This window comes from Meles meles, chromosome 13 (genome assembly GCF_922984935.1).
Source record: "Meles meles chromosome 13, mMelMel3.1 paternal haplotype, whole genome shotgun sequence".
Lineage (NCBI taxonomy): Eukaryota > Metazoa > Chordata > Mammalia > Carnivora > Mustelidae > Meles > Meles meles.
This window is the reverse complement of record NC_060078.1, coordinates 52,876,784-52,897,206: the sequence shown is the minus strand read 5'-3', so window position 1 is coordinate 52,897,206 and position 20,423 is coordinate 52,876,784. Positions and strand designations below refer to the sequence as shown.

At 36.1% G+C, this 20,423-nt stretch overlaps 1 protein-coding gene across 1 annotated transcript in view; it reads right to left on the bottom strand.

Annotated features, from left to right (window-relative positions):
* Positions 1 to 20,423, bottom strand: part of MARCHF5 (membrane associated ring-CH-type finger 5) — a 48,733-nt gene that overhangs the window by 12,472 nt on the left and 15,838 nt on the right. Inside the window, exon 2 of the mRNA XM_046026536.1 lies at positions 19,082 to 19,284. Coding sequence (XP_045882492.1) covers positions 19,082 to 19,284 — 203 coding nt within the window. The remainder of the gene's footprint in view (positions 1 to 19,081; positions 19,285 to 20,423) is intronic.

The following is a 20,423-nucleotide window of genomic DNA, read 5'->3' as shown; positions in this document are numbered from 1 at the left end:
TCTTCTTCCCAATATATGGTTCTTCATTATATTTCTAGGACATCACCATTTATTGTTGTTTTTTTTTTTTCCCCATCACCAGTCACTAACTTTTCAGTCTGTCTTGGTTCCTCCTCCTCTTGAACTCAGTGAGACTCGCCCTGCCAACTCCTGCCTCATGATACTCCCTATTTAAATTACTCTGCACTATTTTTCTTTTTCCCAAAGTACTTATCACCTAACATACTCTAATTCTGTTTCTACCTACAAGAATATGGGTTAGGAAACTATGGCCATTGACCATATCCAGCCAGCTGCTTGCTATTGTAAATAAAGTTTTATACGGAACATGGCCACACGCAAAACCTAAAATACTTACTTTCTGGTTTTTAACAAAAAAGTCTGCTGACTTTTGAACTAGAACATAAGCTCCAACAGGAAAAATAACGGTTTTGTTTTGCTTATTGATAAATCCCAAGTTCCTGTGACTCTCAAATATTTGCTGAATTCTCTACTGAGGTACTTATTTAAAACTATGATTTGAAAATCTATAGGTGTTTCTTTTTAACTATTCTATACCAAGCCCAAGTTAACTACAAGACTATTTTCTAACCCATTCAGAATAAAAACTGGGAAGGAAAGAACGTATTTTACATGCTTCCAATGTACCTTCTTCCTTCTCTCCTTTCAACAGGGTACTTGGAACTATCTACTGATGGAGTGAAGCAATACATTTCCTAGAAAAAAATCACTACCACTTTTATATATCATGAACATGGGCTATCTAGAGACGTCTGAATTGTTTTTCCTTTAAACATCTCAGATGGTTCTAATATAATGAGTTCAATTTTCAGTTTCCTTCCTGAATCAGTGGGTATGAATTCTTTTTGTGCATGAAAAACAAAAAATCTGTACACTATTGGAAATTTTCTACCTATTCCTTGAATCATATATAAAAGATGCACTAGATTAAATGAAGACATTGGCTGTATTTTACAGTTCCTATTTCCAGTTATTCTGAAATAATTTTGTCTATACTTCTGTCTTTATTTTGCCTAAACCTCTCCAGGCTCTTTCAGATAGTCTAGTTCAAGAATAGTTTAATATTTAAAAGAAAAGATAAATGTTTAGTAGTAAGCATACCATGAGAATAAACTGTCACCCAGGGGAGGTATTTCTTAGAGCTAAAGATTACCCAGGCAAGCTATGTAGTGAGTTAAAACAATCGCTGGATTTCTCTGGATGGCAATACCTAAATCATACTCTTCCTATTAGGAAGTTTACCATGTGCTACTATCCCGTGACTTGGAGTCAAAAGAAAAATAGCAAGTTACTAGATTCTTCTTACTGTTATATTACAGCACAAAGAGTTATGGAAAATGAGGAAAGACAAGACTAGCCCTATAAAACCCCAATTCTAATGAGGCGGCAGAAATATGAGTAAGTGCACATCACACAAGTCAAATACCTAAGGGCATAAAAAGGCTTCAATATTTTAAAAAGGCATTACTGAATTTTTAATGTCTCAGTGGGGTTCACCACTTACGTTTTCAATGTACTGTATTTACACAATGGACAGCAATTGAAGAAGCTCTGTATAAATATAAGTTTTGAAAACCCAATAATTTAAAGGGCACTAGGGAAGCTTGCAATTAAAAAAAATCTATTGTGAATTCTTTTGTACAGTGAAGAACCTTTGTGAAGAAAATACACTCCAATACTCTGGGTAAATTCAAATTTTCACATTTCAGATGTGAATGACATCAAACAGCGAGCTGAGAACTAATGGGGAAACTCATAAGCTTGTGTCTACTGAAAAAGTAATCAGTTTTATCTGGCATACACTGTGAAAGTAGATTGTTGCGCTGTGATTTAAATTCAAATTTATGTACGCATGGTGTTAAAGGCACATCTTGGAAGGTAAGAAATTAATGACTTAAGGGCAGGTAATATTTAGGGCTCAACATCTATGTGCACTGCTTACTGTAACAACCAGAATTCCTACGACCTTTCTCTGGGATAGAAAGATACCTTAAAAACAAAACAAAACAAAACAAAAAACCTCTCACCAATTCTTGAGAAATAATTTCTGTATGTTGCCAGAGTGCTAACGTTTCTAACACAGAACACAATTTAATGAGCAAAAATAGGTGCTTCACAAGACAACCTTGTGTATGTTCCTGAGACAATAACCGCTCCAGTTAAGTGACCAATGGTTTATAAGAGTTTTAATAAGCAAAACAGACTGTCTGTAAAAGCTATGCAGGTTTCCAGGTTTTCTTGGTTTGCTTTTTGCTCTGCATTGAACTGGTTTTGATTTAGACCCAACTTTAATGCCAACCTGCTAATAATCCAAAACATCAACCCCCACTTTCAGATTCAGAACGATCCAGAATTACCATTTTGGACATCATGAAGAGTCCAACAATATAGTTCTAAACTTCTCTCTTTGCTTCAAGTCTTTTCATTGTGTTTTATTTCTGGAATGTCTGGTCCCTACTTGAAGTCTGTATGAAAACCAGACTTCCTAATGAAAACTAATCTAACCTGAGAGAGATTGCTCTACCCCACCCTGTTCATGTCCCATGAGGCTTCCTTTAATACTATCCCACAAAATGCACTTACCCCTTTGCTTGTGCATAATGTTAGTACTTTATGTTCTTGTTCAATGTTTGTTCAGTTGTCTCAATATCCTTATGTCTGTCCATGTCAGCATCATCTTAGATTGAAAATTCCCAGGGGGCAGGGGCCAAGTCTGTTTAACTCGTTTTGTACAGTGCCTAGGATAGAACCATGTATAGATAGGTGCTTTAAAAAATGCTTCTGATGATGATTGGCATCACTCTCAGGGACTCTGTAGGCCACAGCTATCTTAGCACATGGTACTTGGCAGTACATTGGGGTACTTTGGCCTGTTCTGCAGGACATTAGAATATAATGGCACAGGACCTAGCTGTAGCACTCTGTGGCAAGTATCTGACTCAACCCATTTGTTAAAAAAGACCTTTAACATGGGCACCTGGCTAGCCTGTGTAACTCCTGATCTTAGGGTTATGAGTTTGAGCCCCATATTAGGAGCAGAAATTACTTAAAAATAAAATCTTTAAAAAAAGTATATGATTCCAAGTCAACAAATGTGGAATTTATTGAAGACATGAAATAATATCACAACAACCAACTGAAAAGTTATGTGGAATTCCTAGTGGGACAGTAAAGAGTTTTTAACTTTCTCCAGCATTCATCACTACTTTAAACACTAGACTTCAGAGGCCAGGTTGAAGAGCCTCAGACAAGCTTATGTAAATGTCATCCTTGATTGCTCTGCTTGTAGGTTGGGGTTTTACCAATTTTATGTAAGAATAAATATCCTGCAAACTCAGGCTATAAATTACTTTGCTTAATAACAAAAAGTTAGACATTAAATTATAAACAGAGAAGAAAGAATATTTGGTTGGGCAATTTTTTAGATAACTAACCCAAAGCCCTCAAAACAAAACAACCCTGAGGAATAAAAGATCCAGAGTCAAAGCAGATGAGTACCATTCCTCCATGTGTATATATAGCATATTACCACGAACAGTAACTAAAGATCATCACAGTAATTCTTTATTACATAGTTTGTGCCAAAGGAAAGCTTAAATTTACCTCATAGAATAGAACAGCCCAAAGAGTATCTGTGGACTATAAGGTTAACTACTAAGTACCTATTAAGCACCTACTGTACACATAGCATTTTACTTTAAATTAAAATAAATGTAAATAAAATTTAACACACCAGCCTCTGCCTCCAAGGAGCTTCCAATCTAGTTAAGGACAACCAAAAATCACATTAAACAACTGAGACACTTTTTTTTTTAGAGGTAACTAGAAAGCTCCCCCCGCCAAGATTTATTTAAGAGAGAGTGAGTGCCAGGGAGAGGGGCAAAGGGAGAGGGAGAATCTTTTTTTTTTTTTTTAAGATTTTATTTATTTATTTGACACAGAGAGAGAGATCACAAGTAGGCAGAGAGGCAGGTAGAGATAGAGGACTAAGCAGGCTCCCTGCTGAGCAGAGAGCCTGATGTGGGGCTCGATCCCAGGACCCTGAGACTCTGACCCGAGCCAAAGGCAGAGGTCCAACCCACTGAGCCACCCAGGCGCCCCAGGGAGAGAGACTCTTTTTTTTTTTTTAATTTTTATTTATTTATTTGACAGAGATTACAAGTAGGCAGAGAGGCAGGCAGAGAGAGAGGAAGGGAAGCAGGCTCCCTGCTGAGCATACAGGCTGATTCGGGGCTCCGTCTCAGGACTCTGAGACCATGACCTGAGCCAAAGGCAGAGGCTTAACCCACTGAGCCACCCAGGCACCCCACAGGGAGAGAGAATCTTAAGAAGACGTCATGCTGAGCCCCTTGTGGGCCTCAATCCCATTACCCCGAGACCATGACCTGAGCTGAAACTGAGAGTCACCACTAAACCAACTGTGCCACCCAGGGACCCCAACAATTGAAAAACTTTAAGGCAAATTTAGCATATGTACAGTAATATGGTACAAACTTAACAGATACGTGTTAATGAAATTTTAAGTAAAGATTATAGGGGGATAAGGATACAAAGAGTTTTTTAACTGATGAATGCACATATGAATTTACTAATTAACAAAAGTGAATCTTGACCTAGACTGAAGTCTATGATCTGAAAAGGGGGCATTCTAAGAGACCTTCTAAATGAGGCAAAAGACTCTTCAACAGGTTTACATGTTTTTCTTTTCAAAGCTGGTATACCACTAAGATCAGGGTTAACTGACCAAAACCTTGACTAGATCTTTGACCCAATACGTAGGAAGCTCCTGAGAGACATGCTAAAATGAAAACCGTATCTTAGGAAAACTAATTTTATAACAGATTAAAGTCAGAATAAACTAGAATAAAATCCACAAGATTTTGTATCCAAAACAAGTACAGAGAAAGTAGTTATCAATCCAGAGAAACTTAATGTAAGAGACTTGAATTAGAAAATCCCATTTTCTTCTAGTTTTATAATTTCAGGTTTTGTACTGAAGCCTTTAATCCATTTCCAATTAATTTTTTGTACGTGGTATAAGGTAGGGTCCAAATTCATTTGTTTGCATGTGAATATCCAGTTTTCCCCACACCATTTATTGAAGGGACTATTCTTTCCCCATCAAGTATTCTTGGCTCCTTTTGTCAAATATTAGTTGAACATATATGCAAGGGTTTACTTCTGAGCTCTTGATTCTGTTCCATTAGCCTATGTGTCTCTTTTTATGCCAGTACCATATTGTTTTGATTACCACAGCTTCATAATAAAGTTTGAAATCAGGAAATGTCATGCTTCCCACTTTGTTTTTTCTCAGGACTGCTTTAGTATTTGGGGTCATGTATGGTTCTATACAAATGTTAGGATTATTTTTTCTGCCTCTGTAAAAGATGCCATTGGGATTTTGAAAGGGATTACACTGAACCTATATATGGCTTTGATAGCATGGACATTTTAAACATTATTAATTCTTTCAATCCATGAACATAAAATCTTTTCATTTATTTGTGTCTTCAACTTCTTACATCAATGTCTTATAATTTTTAGTTCTAGTCATAGGTACTTAATTACTTTTGATATTATAATAGAATTTTCTTTCTTTTTCAGATAATTTTTTGTTAGTGTACAGAAATGGACTGAGTTTTGTATGTTGATTTTGTATCCTGCAACTCTACTGAATTTATTTCTTTTAACATTTTCTGGGGGTAGTCTTTAGAATTTTCCATGTATGACATCATCTGCAAACAGACAACTTTACTTTCTTTCTGATTTGGATGTCTTTTATTTCTTTTTCTTGCCTAATTGCTCTGGCTAGGATTCCAAGGATTCCAGTATTATGTTGAATACTGGTGAGAATGGGCACCCTTGTCTTGTTCTTGATTTTAATGGGATAGCTTTCAAAGCCTTTCAATGTTAAGTAAGATGTTAGCTGTGGGTTTGTCACATACAGCCTCACATACAGCCTTTATTATGTTAGGGCATGTTCCTTCCACACAAAATTTGAGAGTTTTTATCATGAAAGGATGTTGAATTCTGTCAAATGCTTTTTTCTGCATCTCAAGAGAAATAAAGCATTATGAAGAAGAACCAGAAGAAAAACAACAGCCTTAGGCTACCAAAGACTTATTATCAACCCAATCATAAAAATGATGTAATAAAATACAAGACAACTTATAAATGAACAAAATGGAAGACTATAAATAATTACCAGGCAAATTTAAGAAAAAAGTAGAACTTATAGAAAACAAAATCCCTTGCAGATTAGACATTGCTTGAAGAGGGAATCTGAGAACCAGGTAACAGTTAAGAAGAAATTATAATGCTGCAGCACAGAGACCAAAGATGAAAATCCATAAACGTTAAGAGACATGAAAGAAAATGAAAATGTCTAACATAACTCTAATTAGAGTTCCAGGATGGGGGAGGAGCAGTACTTGAAGAGATAAATGCTAAGACTTTAACAACAACAACAAAAAAGCTAAGACTTTTCAAGGATAGCCATTTAAATAGGGAAAAAAGTATAAAACTTAAAAATTAATAAAGGGGAAAATACCGTATCAGAGGAAAAAACACTTCAACCCAGGAGATACCCAAGAAAAGGGGGATAGGAGGAAAAAGTGGTACAAAGAGAACATACAAAATTTGACAATAAAAGCCCAACTGTATCAGTCTCACAATAAACATAGAGTAAAATAACTCTGAAGAACTAAAAAGGATGAGAAAAGATGAACAGGCAAATACATCATCAAAAAAAGCTGATATAAAGGAGGAAAAGAGTACCTTTAAAGTGGAGATATCTGACAAACACTACCTTAGACAGATGATCAAGGTCGGTATCACCAGTGATAAGTAATGTTGACAGTATTTGTTGTTAATGTGTTGTGATGAAAATGGCACTTCACCTCTATGGTTTTGCTCCCTAAAACTCATAACCCTGACAGATAATGGGAAAAACATTAAACAAATCCCAACTTGGGGACATTCTACAAAACATCTGACCATTAACTCCTCAAAATTGTCAAGGTCATCAAAAACAAGGAAAAGTCTAAGGAACTGCTATAGTCAAGAAGAGCCTAAGAAGACATGACTAAATGTAATATGGCACCCTGGAACAGAATGAAGACATTAGGTAAAAATGAAAGAAATCTGAATAAAATAATAACATAACAACACTGGTTAATTTTAACAAATGTACTACACTAAGAAAATGTTTAACAACAGAGGAAACTGGATATGGGATATATGGGAACTCTCTGTAGTATTTTTGTAATTTTTCTGTTAATCAGAAATTGTCCCAAAACAAAAAGTTGATTTAAAAAAAGATGGTGTAGGGCGCCTGGGTGGCTCAGATGGTTGGGCCTCTGCTTTTGGCTCAGGTCATGATCCCAGCATCGTGGGATGGAGTCCTGCATTGGGCTCCCTGCTCGGCAGGGAGCCTGTTTCTCCCTCTCCCTCTGCTGCTCCCCCTGCTTGTGCTCTCTCTCTGTCAAATAAATAAATAAAATCTTTTTTTAAAAGATGGGCTAGAGGAGCCTGGGTGACTTAGCCAGCTCCAGTTAAGCATCCGCTTAACCTTTGGCTCAGGTCATGATCCCAGAGTCCTGGGATCAAATCCCACATTAGGCTCCCTGCTCAGCAGGAAGCCTGCTGCTCCCTGCTCAGCAGGAAGCCTGCTGCTCCCTCTGCTTATGCTAATAAATAAATAAAATCTTAAAAAAAAATTTAAAAAGATGGTGTAGCTATATTATTATGTCCATTCTATATTATCATGTCTATATTATATAAAAGTTTAAGACAAAAAAAGTATTATTGTGGATAAAATAGTCATTACTTAATGATAAAGTGTTGAACTCACTTCTAACCTAAACGATAGGTCAACAAGTGATGGTTTATTAGTCTTTATTCCTCATATGTAGTTATGATATATTCTTTTTCAACAAATACTTTATAATAACAGAGAAAAAAATACCTGAGTGAACATTCATTCTCCTGAGCTTTGATCAATGTTAAGGCAGTAGATATAATTAGTTCTGTATATTGATAGCAGCATGCTGGCAAAGGCAATGGAAAAGCAGGCACGCCAATACACTGTTGGGAAGATTAAATAGGTATAATCTCTACAATAGCCAATTTGATGATATCTATTAATGTTATAAATGCACACACTCTTTGACCCAGCAATTCTACTCGTCATTTATCTTAGATATATTTGTGCATGTGCATAAAATTATTTTACACAGTTGTTTCTGACAGCACTGTTTGTAGTAGCGAACAATTAGAAACAGCCTTTTTTTTTTTTTTTTTTTTTTTAGTATATGTGCTGCCGAAGCGAGCACAGAAACAGCCTTTATGTCCATTAACAAGACTGGTTACAGAAATAATGATACAGGGGCACCTGGGTGGCTCAGTGGGTTAAAGCCTCTGCCTTCGGCACAGGTCATGATCCCAGAGTCCTGGGATCGAGCCCCGCATCAGGCTCTCTGCTCAGCAGGAGCCTACTTCCTCCTCCCTCTGCCTCCCTCTCTGCCTACTTGTGATCTCTGTCTGTCAAATCAATAAATAAAATCTGTAATAAAAAAAAGAAAAAAAGAATGATACATACATCTGTGTAATGGAATATTATGTAACTATGAAGAAAAAAAAGGCTCTTCTAGTTGTGCTCAATATCTTGATTGCTTCTCCAGGTTTACTGCTCATCTTTCTCTACCCTGCTTTGTGCACAATTTGCCTAACATGTGTTTTCCAGGCAACCTTGTCCTCTAGCTTCTGATGTGTTCAAACAATGAGTGGGATGGCTAAATAATCAGAGGGTGGTAAAAGTGTCCCCTCCATCCACCCCGGTTTCCTCACTATAGGTAGTTGGGATTTCTTTCTCTAAAACCATAGACTCTGTTAAACAGCCTCTCTCCTGCTAAAGTTTTTGTCAAGTTCTATTAATAGATCCCTTCCCTTGCATTTTCAGGCCTAGGAATGGAAATGATTTTCATACAGTTGCTGATTGCTGGGTATTTTCCTGTTCCTTGTTTATTCCTTTAACTCTACCCTAATATTTATAGCTTTTCAGGGTGTGGGAGAGGGAAGAGAGAAAAAAGAACGGAGGGGAGAAAAAGAGAAACATCCTGCAGTAAAACAATGAAACTTCTAATAATGGTTTCCTCCAAGTAAGAAACATACTTGGCTTCATAGCTGGTGGACATGGTAAAAAGACTTTCATTGAACACACTGGTATATTCAGTATCTTTTGAAATTGGTCCATGTGAATGTATTATCTAGAAGGAACAATATATAAAGTAAACTCAAACACGTAAAAGAGACAAAAAAAAAAATACTAAGAGATAATGTAGTTGTGGCATCTTCTCTTTCAAACATTTGCTATTCCTAGCCATGTCCAGCAGGGCAAATATGGACACAAACGAAATAGAGAATAGACCATTTGTTGGTGCAAGTCCCTAGCCATCATTTTGCCTCTTGGCCATGTTTCTCCTTCAATTCTAATAGCATCAAATCACTGAAAATTTTTATTTACACATCATACACATAATTTACTAACAGTATCTCAAAAAAATTCAAATTCACACCATCCCTATTAGTTCTTACAGTACCTGGAAACTACTTCTTATCTATATGTGGCCAGGTAGCTGACTCACCGAGTGATGGTAACAAGAAATTCAGCAGTTTAAAATCCTGGCTCCTTCACTTACTTGCTAGAAGCCCATGGGATTCCATTAAATAAATTTACTGAATCTGTTTTCTTATCTGTAAAATAAGGACAGTATCTAACTGTGCAGAGCTTTTGAGAGGTTTAAATAAAATAGCATAGGCAAAGTGACCCACATAGTATCTGGCAAATAGCAGGAGCCTGTTAACAAATAATAGCTATTGATATCACTGTTAGTATTATTCTTTAAAAAAAAAGATAACATTACCAAAAAAAAAGATAAAATTACAAAATAAATTTTATTTGCTAGATTCTCTAGGAAAGATTTCTCCCAGGAGTCACTCCTCTCATTGACCTAGCGAGTATTTTTCTCTTCTAAGTTTTACACTCAACATCTGATAACCACTTTTTTTTTTAAGATTTTTATTTATTTATTTATAGAGAGATAGAGAGATCACAAGTAGGCAGAGAGGCAGGCAGAGAGAGAGGGGGAAGCAGGCTCCCTACCGAGCAGAGAGCCCGATGTGGGGCTCGATCCCAGGACCCTGGGATCATGGCCTGAGCCGAAGGCAGAGGCCTTAACCCACTGAGCCACCCAGGCGCCCCTGATAACCACTTTTTAAAAAAAAAATTTTTTTTTAAAGTAACCTCTATACCCAGGGTAGGGGTCTAACTTCCCACCCCAAGATCAAGAGTCACATGTTCTACTGACTAGGCCCCCTGATAACCAGTTTTTGAGGGTGATGGTAGTCTTCAACTTTCCACAGAAGTCTGAATTAATGTTTAGTTGAGAATAACAAGAAATAAAATCAAAATTGTAATAAAAAAAATTTAACTTGAAAGTAATCTAAGGGGGCACCTGACTAACTCAGCTGGTAGAACATGTAACTTTTAATCTCATGGCTGTTGAGTTTGAGCCTACTTCCAAAAAAAAAGTAATCTAAGAATACAGCAATAGTCTATGAAGACATAAAAGAGCACAAGTGGCTACATTAATATCAGTTAAAATCAACTTTAAGACAAAAATTATTAGAAATAAAGGACAGTTTGGGGCACCTGGGTAGTTCAGTCAGTTAACTGTCTGCCTTTGGCTCAGATCACATCTTGGAGTGCTGGGATTGAGCCCAGCATCAGGCTCCCTGCTTAGCAGAGAGTCTACTTCTCCCTCTCCCTCTGCTCCCCACTCATGCTCTCTCTCTCAAATAAATAAATAAAATCTTTAAAAAAAAGGCATTTTATAATGGCAAAAAGGACAACCCATCAGTAAGATATAACAATAAAGAACACATATGCAGCTAACAATAAAGCCCGTAAATGAAGCAAAAATGGACAGAACTGGAGAAACAGACAATTCAACAATATTTGGAGACTTCAATATCAATGAAGGATAGGTAAAAGATCAACAAGGAAATAGAGAAGATTTGAAAATACTATAAACCAACTCGATATTTACAGAATACTCATTTTTCTCAAGTGTACATGGAACATTTGTCAGACTAAACCATATTTGGCCACAAAACAAGCCTTAATACATTTAAAAGGACAGAAATCAAAGTATGGTCTTGGATCACAATGGAATAAAATTAGAAATCAGTAACAGAAGGATATCTGGCAAATTTACAAGTATGTGAAAATTAAACAACACACTTCTAAATAACAGGTCAAAGAAGAAATCTCAGCAGTGCTTAGAAGAATGAAGTAAGTGACTTCATTAAAAAAGATGAGCAAGAGAATGAGAAGACAACTTACTGACCGAGAAAAAACATTTGCAAAAGACATAATCTGATAAAGGAATTTCATCCACAATATACAAAACACTTAAAACTCAACAGTAAGAAAACAATCTGATTTTTAAAATTATCAAAAGATCTAACAGATACTTCACCATCGATATCAAATTACAAATAAACACATGAAAAGATGCTCTACATTTGCCATTAGGGAACTGCCAACTGAAACAATGAGATATCACGAAACCTCTATTAGAATAGCTAAAATCCAAAACACTGACAACACCAAATGCTGACAAGGATGCAGAAGAGGAATTCATTGCTGTGGGAAGGCAAAATTTCAGCCACTTTGAAAGACAGCATGGCAGTTTCTTATAAAACTAAACATACTCTTACCACATGATCTAGCAATTATGCTCCTTGGCATTTACATAAAAAAATGAAAACCCATGTCAACACAAAAACTTGGAAACAAGATGTCCTTTAGTAGGTGAATGGATAAATAAACTGTGTATATCCAGACAGTGAAATATGACTCAGTGTTAAAAAGAAATGAACTATCAAGGCATGAAAGACATGGAGAAATTCTATAAATATTTTATATACATACATATATTACTAAGTGAAAAAAGCCCCAATCTGAAAACACTGCATTTTGTATAATTACAATTATATGGCATCCTGAAAAAGGCAAAAATATGGAGGTAATACAAAGATAGTACAAAGCGGCTGACAGGGGTTAGGCAGTACAAAGATCAGTGGTTGACAGGAGTAGGAAGGGTTAGGTTGACAGGTCATTCATAGGGATGAATATGTGGAGCGCAGAGAATTTTCAGTGGAATAAAAATACTATGTGTTATACTATAATGGTGGATTATGTCATTATACATTTCTCTATATCCATAGAATATACAACCAATGACTGAATCCTAATGTAAACTACGGACTTTGGATGATAATGAAGTGTCAACGTAAGTTCATCAATTATGACAAATCTATCACTTTAGTGAAGGATGTTGATAATGGAGAAGGCTATGCATATGATTAAGCAGGGACTATACAGGCTATTTCTGTACCTTCCTCTCAATTTTGCTGTGAACCTAAAACTGCTCTAAAAAATAAAGTCGGGCACCTGGGTGGCTCAGTTGTTAAGCAAATGCCTTCAGCTCAGGTCATGACCCAGTGTCCTGGGATCAAGCCCCATATATCAGGCTCCCTGAGCCTGCTGCTCTGTCTCCAGCTCTCCCATGCTGTGTTCCCTCTTTTACTATCTCTCTCTGTCATATATTAATAAAATATATTTTTAAAAAGTCTACTAAAAAAACAAAAACTCAAACCAATAACCTAACCTTCTACCTTAGGAAACTAGAAAAGAAAAGCAAACTAAATCCAAATCAAGCAGAAAGAATATTAAAGATTAGAGTGGAAATAAATGAAATATAAAATGGAAAAATGGAGAAAAAAATCAATGAAGCCAAAATTTGGGTCTTTAAAAAGATCAAAACTGACAAACCTTTAGCCAAGAAAAAAGAAAAAAAAAAGATTCAAATTACTAAAATTATGAATGAAAGCAGGCAAATTAATACGAACTATATAGGAATAAAAAGGATTATAAGGGAATATTACAATCATAGGCCAGCAAATTAGATAATCTAGATGAAATGAGCAAATTTGTAAAAAGACACAAACTATTGAAACTGCCTCAAGAAGTAACAGAAAATCTGAACAGACCTTTATAACAAGTAAAAAGATTGAACTATTACTCCAAAAATTTCCTATAATACCAGGACCATATAGCTTCAATGCCACCAAACATTTAAAGAATTAACAACCAATCATTTACAAACTCTTTCCAAAAAAAAAAAAAAAGTAAGAAGACAGATCACTTCCCAACTCAATCTATGAGGCCAGTTATTACCCCAATACCAAAACCAGTGAAAGAAATCACAAGAAAACCACTGGCCAATATCCATTATGACTACCAACAGAAAAATCCTCAACAAAGTACTAGCAAACCAAATCCAGCAACATCTAAAATGTATTAAATACCATGATTAAATGGAATGTGTCCCATGAATGTAAAGTTGGTTTAACATATAAAAATCAATCACTGTAACACACCATAATAATAAAGAACAAAAAACCACATGATCATCTCAATAGATTCAGAAAAAGTATTTATTCTTGTATGTAAAAACACTCAACAAAAGAGTAATAGAAGGAAACATTCTCAGCATGATAAAAGCCATATCAAAAACTCAGAGATAACATAATAGCAAAAGACAGTTTTCCTCCTAAGATTAAAAACAAGATAAGGGGGGCGCCTGGGTGGCTCAGTGGGTTAAGCCTCTGCCTTCGGCTCAGGTCATGATCCCAGGGTCCTGGGATCGAGCCCCACATCGGGTTCTCTGCTCAGCAGGGAGTCTGCTTCCTCCTCTCTCTCTGCCTGCCTCTCCGCCTACTTGTAATCTGTCAAATAAATAAATAAAATCTTAAAAAAAAAACCAAAAAAACAAAAAAACAAAAAAACAAAAAAAACAAGATAAGGATGTCTGTCCTAACCACTTCCATTGATGTACTGGTGGTTACAGCCAGAGCAATTAGGCAAGAGAATGAAATAAAAGCATCAAGACCAGGAAAGAGGAAGTAAAACTACATTGACAGATAACATGATCCTGTATATAGAAAATCCTTAAAATCTATCAGAACCATTAAAAGAGTTCAGCATAGTTTCAGAACATGAGATCAAAATACAAAAATCAATTGTGTACTATATACTCACAATAAGCAATCTAAAAATGAAATTATGAAAAAAAAACCCCACTTACAAAAAGTAGAAAAAAAGTGAAATACTTAGGAATAAATTTAACAAAGCAAAAGACCTACACACTGAAAACTACAAAATATCACTGAAAGAAATTAAAGAAAAAGAAGCTAATGGGAATCAGTCCCTGCTACTCTTGGCAATCAAGAACTCTGTCCTTGAGATATTCTCCTTTGAATTCCTCTGTTTGGTTAACCAAGACTACTACCTGATCTTAAACTTCATGAAAATGCTTTATTTTTAATAAAAGACAAATGTTTTCCAGATGGTATTCTCTTCATGTTTTAAAGCAATGCTTCTTAAATTTAACATGTATATAACATCTGATGATCTCACAAAAATACAGATTTTGATTCAAACGGGATGGGGAGAGGGGTTAAAGTTTTTCATTCCTAACAGTTCTCAGATGATTCCAATGCTGCTGGTCCTCAGAGGACACTGAGTTTTTAAATTAGTTGCATACATGCAACTGGCCTAACTCACTAGCAGAAAGAAAACAAACCCTAAGATGACAAAGTGAGAAGAATGAAAATCTGAAGAGTCCACTAAGTTTTTCATAACAGCACAATATATTCCCTATCAATAATTAACACACACCACCCCTCCATTCTGACCCCATTAAGTACTAGAAAAGACGCAGATCTGGCAGCTACTAAACCAGACTGAGTTTAAATCCATGTAAAACTTAAAATACTTGCTACACAGAGATCATCCCACTGAATGTTAACCATCACCTCTTCCTCTCTGGATATTCTCTTATCTTGTATTCCTTTGTCTAGCCAGTGACTCTCATGTGTTGTCTGGAGACCAAAGGTAGTCCCTGGCAATCTAGTAACCGCTCTACAAAAAATTTGATGAAAACGTAATAAAAATTTTGATCACAACATTTCCCAAATTTGAAAAGTAAAATAATGAATTTCCAGAAAATCCTTTTAATTGTTATGTTTCAGGGTCACATGTACTCTACAAGAATAGTTAAGAGGGGACTCTGTTTCAGTCAATAAACCTTCACATTATGTGAGTTGTTTACATTGGTTAAACACAGATTTTGTTAATATCATCATGTGTTAAATCCTAAACTTAAGAAAGATAACCAATGCCTCAAATGTTCACTGAAGACTGAAAGTTCTAGGAACACTTTTAACTCAGAATGTCATAAATGATAAATGGTGTATCAGAGTGAAAATAGTGTGATCTAGAAATGGGCTGTGACCAGTGAATTAGGATTAGTTTGCACCTCCTTGTTCCCACAGTACTGTAACACATTAAACAGGGACTGAAATGTTATAAAACAGGGATAAGAACTGAAGCGTTCCCACAATTTTCAACCACTCCAGCCTGCAATCAAAGCCTGCATTATGAATTTTGTCTGAAAACAAAGATTAAAAACTGAGTCAAAGGAACTTCAACTTATTTTTTAAAAAACAGGTATAAATGGCCAGTGCAAAATTAATCATGAATATGCTAAAAGAGAAAACAATCTGCTGGCAAAAGTCTATCATCAAATGACATCGCAGTACATCATATGTCTGGTATACAGCAAGGAAGACCAATTACTATCACAGATGTACTTAAATATTTTGTTTTATGGCTGAAAGAAACCACTAGTGTTCAGAGTATGAATCAACTCTTGGCATTTACATAATATGTAAATCAAGAAATACATGCAACTTTTAACTGATCATCAGTGAAAACATGCTATAGAGAAGGGATTTCCTTTTAACCAACAATTATTTTTGAACTTGATTTGAAAAGGTATACTGGGATCAGGGCCAAGAGCACTAGCCATTTGTGTTGCAAGAAAGAGTATGGTACCTGAAAGCTAATTCACACATGGCTTCATTTATAGACAACCGCTGGCATTGGCAAGTTTTGTGTTCTTGAGTCAGTGTTAAAAACTGCCTGGAAGAGATGCCTAGGACGCTCAGTCCGTTAAGCATCTGAATCTTCATTTCGGCTCAGGTCATGATCTCAGGTTTGTAAGATATAGATAGCCCTGTGTCGGGCTCCATGGTGGGTGTGGAGTCTGCCTAAGATTCTCTCCCTCCTCCCTGCTCACAAGCACATGCACATTCTCTAAAATAAATTAAATCTTTTAAAAAAGGTAAAATATAAAGACCAAATCATGATATAAATGGCTTAACCAAATAGTCTGACCTTTTCAACACCAACCCATTTTCTTCCCTTGCTAAAAACAAAAACAAAACCCTAATGTCTTAGTATTAGGTATATCTAAAAATCGTATTACCACATTAGACCTAAAAATTTATTTCCTAGAACTGAAAACACCCACAAGGACAGATTTACCCACTGCCTTCTTCCAAAATGAAATATTTAGCCTCACTGTTGAGTGCAATTCATTTGTCAACTCAGTGCCTCATCTAACAATGTATGTAATTTTCAGTGAGAATTCTTGCAGTCATTTTTGTATGCATCCATTTAAACATCTAAAACGTCTCATCATCTTGTACTTGCTGCTATTCTCAAAAACCTACAGCTGAAAAGTTGAATTATCAGTAGAATTAAAGGGTAGGAAAAGAAGCAGTTAAATAGGAAACCTTTGACTTTAATGAGCTAGGTATCAGTGTGGTGAAAGAATGCAGCAGTAATTGCTTTTCCTCATGTTTAAATTATTTTAGAATATTGCTTTAATATTAGAGTTGACTCTTGAACAACATGGTTTGATCTGTGTGGCTCTACTTATATATGGATTTAAAAAAAAATAAAATCAGTATAGTACTATTGGGATGCCGGGTGGCTCAGTTGGTTAAGCCGCTGCCTTTGGCTCAGGTCATGATCCCAGGTCCTGGGATCAAGTCGCGCATCAGGCTCCTTGCTTGGCAGGGAGCCTGCTTCTCTCTCAGTCTCTGCCTACTTGTACGCTTGCTCGCTCTCTGACAAATAAATGAATAAAATCTTTAAAAAAAATCAGTACAAAGCTATAAATGTATTTCTCTTATGATTTTTAAAAAAGACTTTATTATACTTGAGAGGGAGAGAGAGCATGAGCGAGAGCAGGAGCAGGGGAGAGAGGGAGAGGACAAAGCAGAATCCCTGCTCAATCCCAGGATTGAGGCTCAATCCCAAGACCCTGAGATCATGACTTGAGCCAAAGGCAGACACTTAACTGACTGAGCCACCCAGGTGCCCCTCTCTTATGATTTTAACATTTTCATTTTTCTAACTTACTTTATTGTAAGAATACAGTATATTATAATATATAAAATATGTGTGAATCAACATTTATATTAGTGGTAAGGCTATTGGTAGATAAGTTTTAGGGGGGTCAAAAACTATAGGTGAATTTTTTTTTTTTTTTAAGATTTTTTAATTTGACAGACAGAGATCACAAGTAGGCAGAGAGGCAGGCAGAGAGAGAGGAGGAAGCAGGCTCCCTGCTGAGCAGAGAGCCCGATGCGGGGCTCCATCCCAGGACCCTGGGATCATGACCTGAGCTGAAGGCAGAGGCTTTAAACCCACTGAGCCACCCAGGCGCCCCTATAGGTGAATTTTTAATATTTTTATTTTTTAAGAGACAGTGAGCCCACACAAGTGGGGAGAGGCAGAGGGTAGAGAGAATCTCAAACAGGCTCCCTGCTCAGCATGGAGCAGACAAAGGGCTCAATTTCACAACCCTGAGGGGATGACTTGAGTGAAAATCAAGAGTCAGATGCTTAACTGAGCCATCCAGGCATCCCCCTGTAGGTGAAATTTTAACTGTGTGGGAGGGTGGGGGTGGGGGGATCATCAGTGTCCCTAACCACTGTATTGTTCAAGGTTCAACTTTTGGATTACTTTGTCTTTATCTAAAATCCGTGGTGTACATGAAGACCCATCATGTGGTCACAAATTCTAAACATTTGAGATATAGTACTTTCTCTACTTTCCTAAGAAGTATTATTTCTTCCTTCATATTCCTTATGAATTAAGCTAGAGAAATACAGACAACCAAGGAAATTTTGTTTGCCCTTATTATTAACTGCCTCACATTAGAAAAGCACTTCATTATCTGCATTTATGTTGCCTTTTTTTTTTTTAAAGAGGGCTCATTTCGGTATAGCACCTAGAAAACACACATCTAATAATTATTTCAAATTTCTCCTTGAACTCTCTTCCCCATGAAAGTCATTCTCTGACCTTCCCAGAAACCAAAGTGCCTTCAAAGATCTCTTGATTACAGTCAAGGGTGGCATAAAAATGTTTAACAACTGGTATGGCATAAACATCAAACAGACACCAGTTCATAATCACATGGCTGTAACAGAACACGGTAACTAAATATCAGCCTTAGTTACAGCTTCCTTAAAAAAGTGTGCTCTACTTTTTTTAAACGCTAGCCCCATCCTAAAAGATCTTTGGTTATTCCTTGCCTGCCAAGTTGCCGAAAGAAGAAAGCAGTTTTCATGAAGGACAACCACATAAATTGGATTCCAAAGATGAGATTAACACTATTAAGTCTTTAACTTTCCTACTTTTATTCCTTAATAGAAGAATTAAGGATAAATATCAGAACACATTGTTGTTTTCTTTCTCCTACATCAATGGTTGCCACAGAATAAGGCTCTTTTGGTCAGCTTTTTTATTATAGCTTTGTTTTTTTATTTTATCCACTGAATCAGATGTCCAAGTTTCTTAGCCACTCAACCAAAATAAAAACATTTAACACAAAAATGGGTGGATTTGAGGATATATTAAAGATAATGTAAACTGTTAACAAAATAACAATTTAGAGAGGAAACAGAAAAAGAAATTTACAAAGAAGTAAACAGATGGGTCACTTTAAAATAAACCTGAGATCATAGAGTTATGTAAAATAACATCACATATATCTGTTGTTTTTAAGGTGCTTACCCAACTTTGGAAAAACTATTAAGTATTCAGCATTGCACTGAGGACATGCCACTCTGGCTGTACTGTTTCCTCTTTGTTTTTCATCTACCCAGCGCTGCAGACAAGCCTGGTGAACCCATTTTGTAGATCCTCTACACCTGCATGGTCTCACCCATTCAGCTGTTCTATCGTCTTCATCAGTGGCAAAACACACCCAGCAACTTCTGTAAATTAAAAGAGAAATAATGATGTTACTTTTAAGACCCCAGTCTTCTTTCCACTGTAGCTCTAACTTAATGGGATGAGCCTACTATTTTATATTATAGAAACTCTACTTTACATTTAAATACCAAGGAGGCGAAACAATCAATACATTTCCAATAGAGCAGTTTCTTCTTTTTCTGCTTTTTCTGGTATTCTTCTGCAGAATCTATTGTTTTCTGAATTTTGCTTTTATGTTAATTTCCTCTATCTTTCTAATAATTCTTCACTCTCTTATGAATCAGAGCCCAAATGACAACCCTCAAGCTGCTTTTGTTTTATAAGACCTAATCATTCTTCGAGGAGTGGTAAGCACAGGAATATGTGAAATTCAGAATTTTCCCCATTTCAACAGCACTAACCTCTTAACATCTTCAAACTAAAAGTATTACACAATATTTACATACATAATACTAAATAGATTAATATGTATTTTAATTAGTATTAATAAGTATTTTTAATTAGTATTAAATACATAATACTAAAAGTATTACACAAATAAAAGTATTTGTGTAAAATTAAAGTATTACACAAATAATTTCACTATGGTCTCATTCCATTTTCAACTGAGGAAAAAAAACATTTCTGGTAAAGTGTGATTATGAGAAGAGAGAAAGATTATTAAGTTTTTGAAATGAGCACAAAGGGAAGAAGTGAAGACATCAGGATCAACTGTTTTAGTATAGTGATATGGTATATTTGGGCCTGAATGTTTCCACTACAGGTATGAGTGGTTTTCCTTTTCTGTGGAATTATATTTATTATATTTGAAATCCAGAAGTCTCAACTCTTATATTAAAAATCCTAACTGCTTATATTAAAATTCTATTGAGATGGTTAATTTTAAAACATTTCCCATTTTGCTTTTAAGAGTACTTCATGGGGACGCCTGGATGGTTCAGTTGATTAAGCATCTAACTCTTGATTTGGTTCAGTGCTCAGTGGGAAGTTTGCTTAAGATTCTTTCCCTCTTCCTCTGCCTACCCCCCCCTCACACCTGTATGCACACTCATTCTCCCTCCCCCTCCCAGAGAAAGAATCTCCAGCAAACTCCCTACTGAGCACAGAGCCGGATAAGGGACTTGATCCCACGACCCTGAGA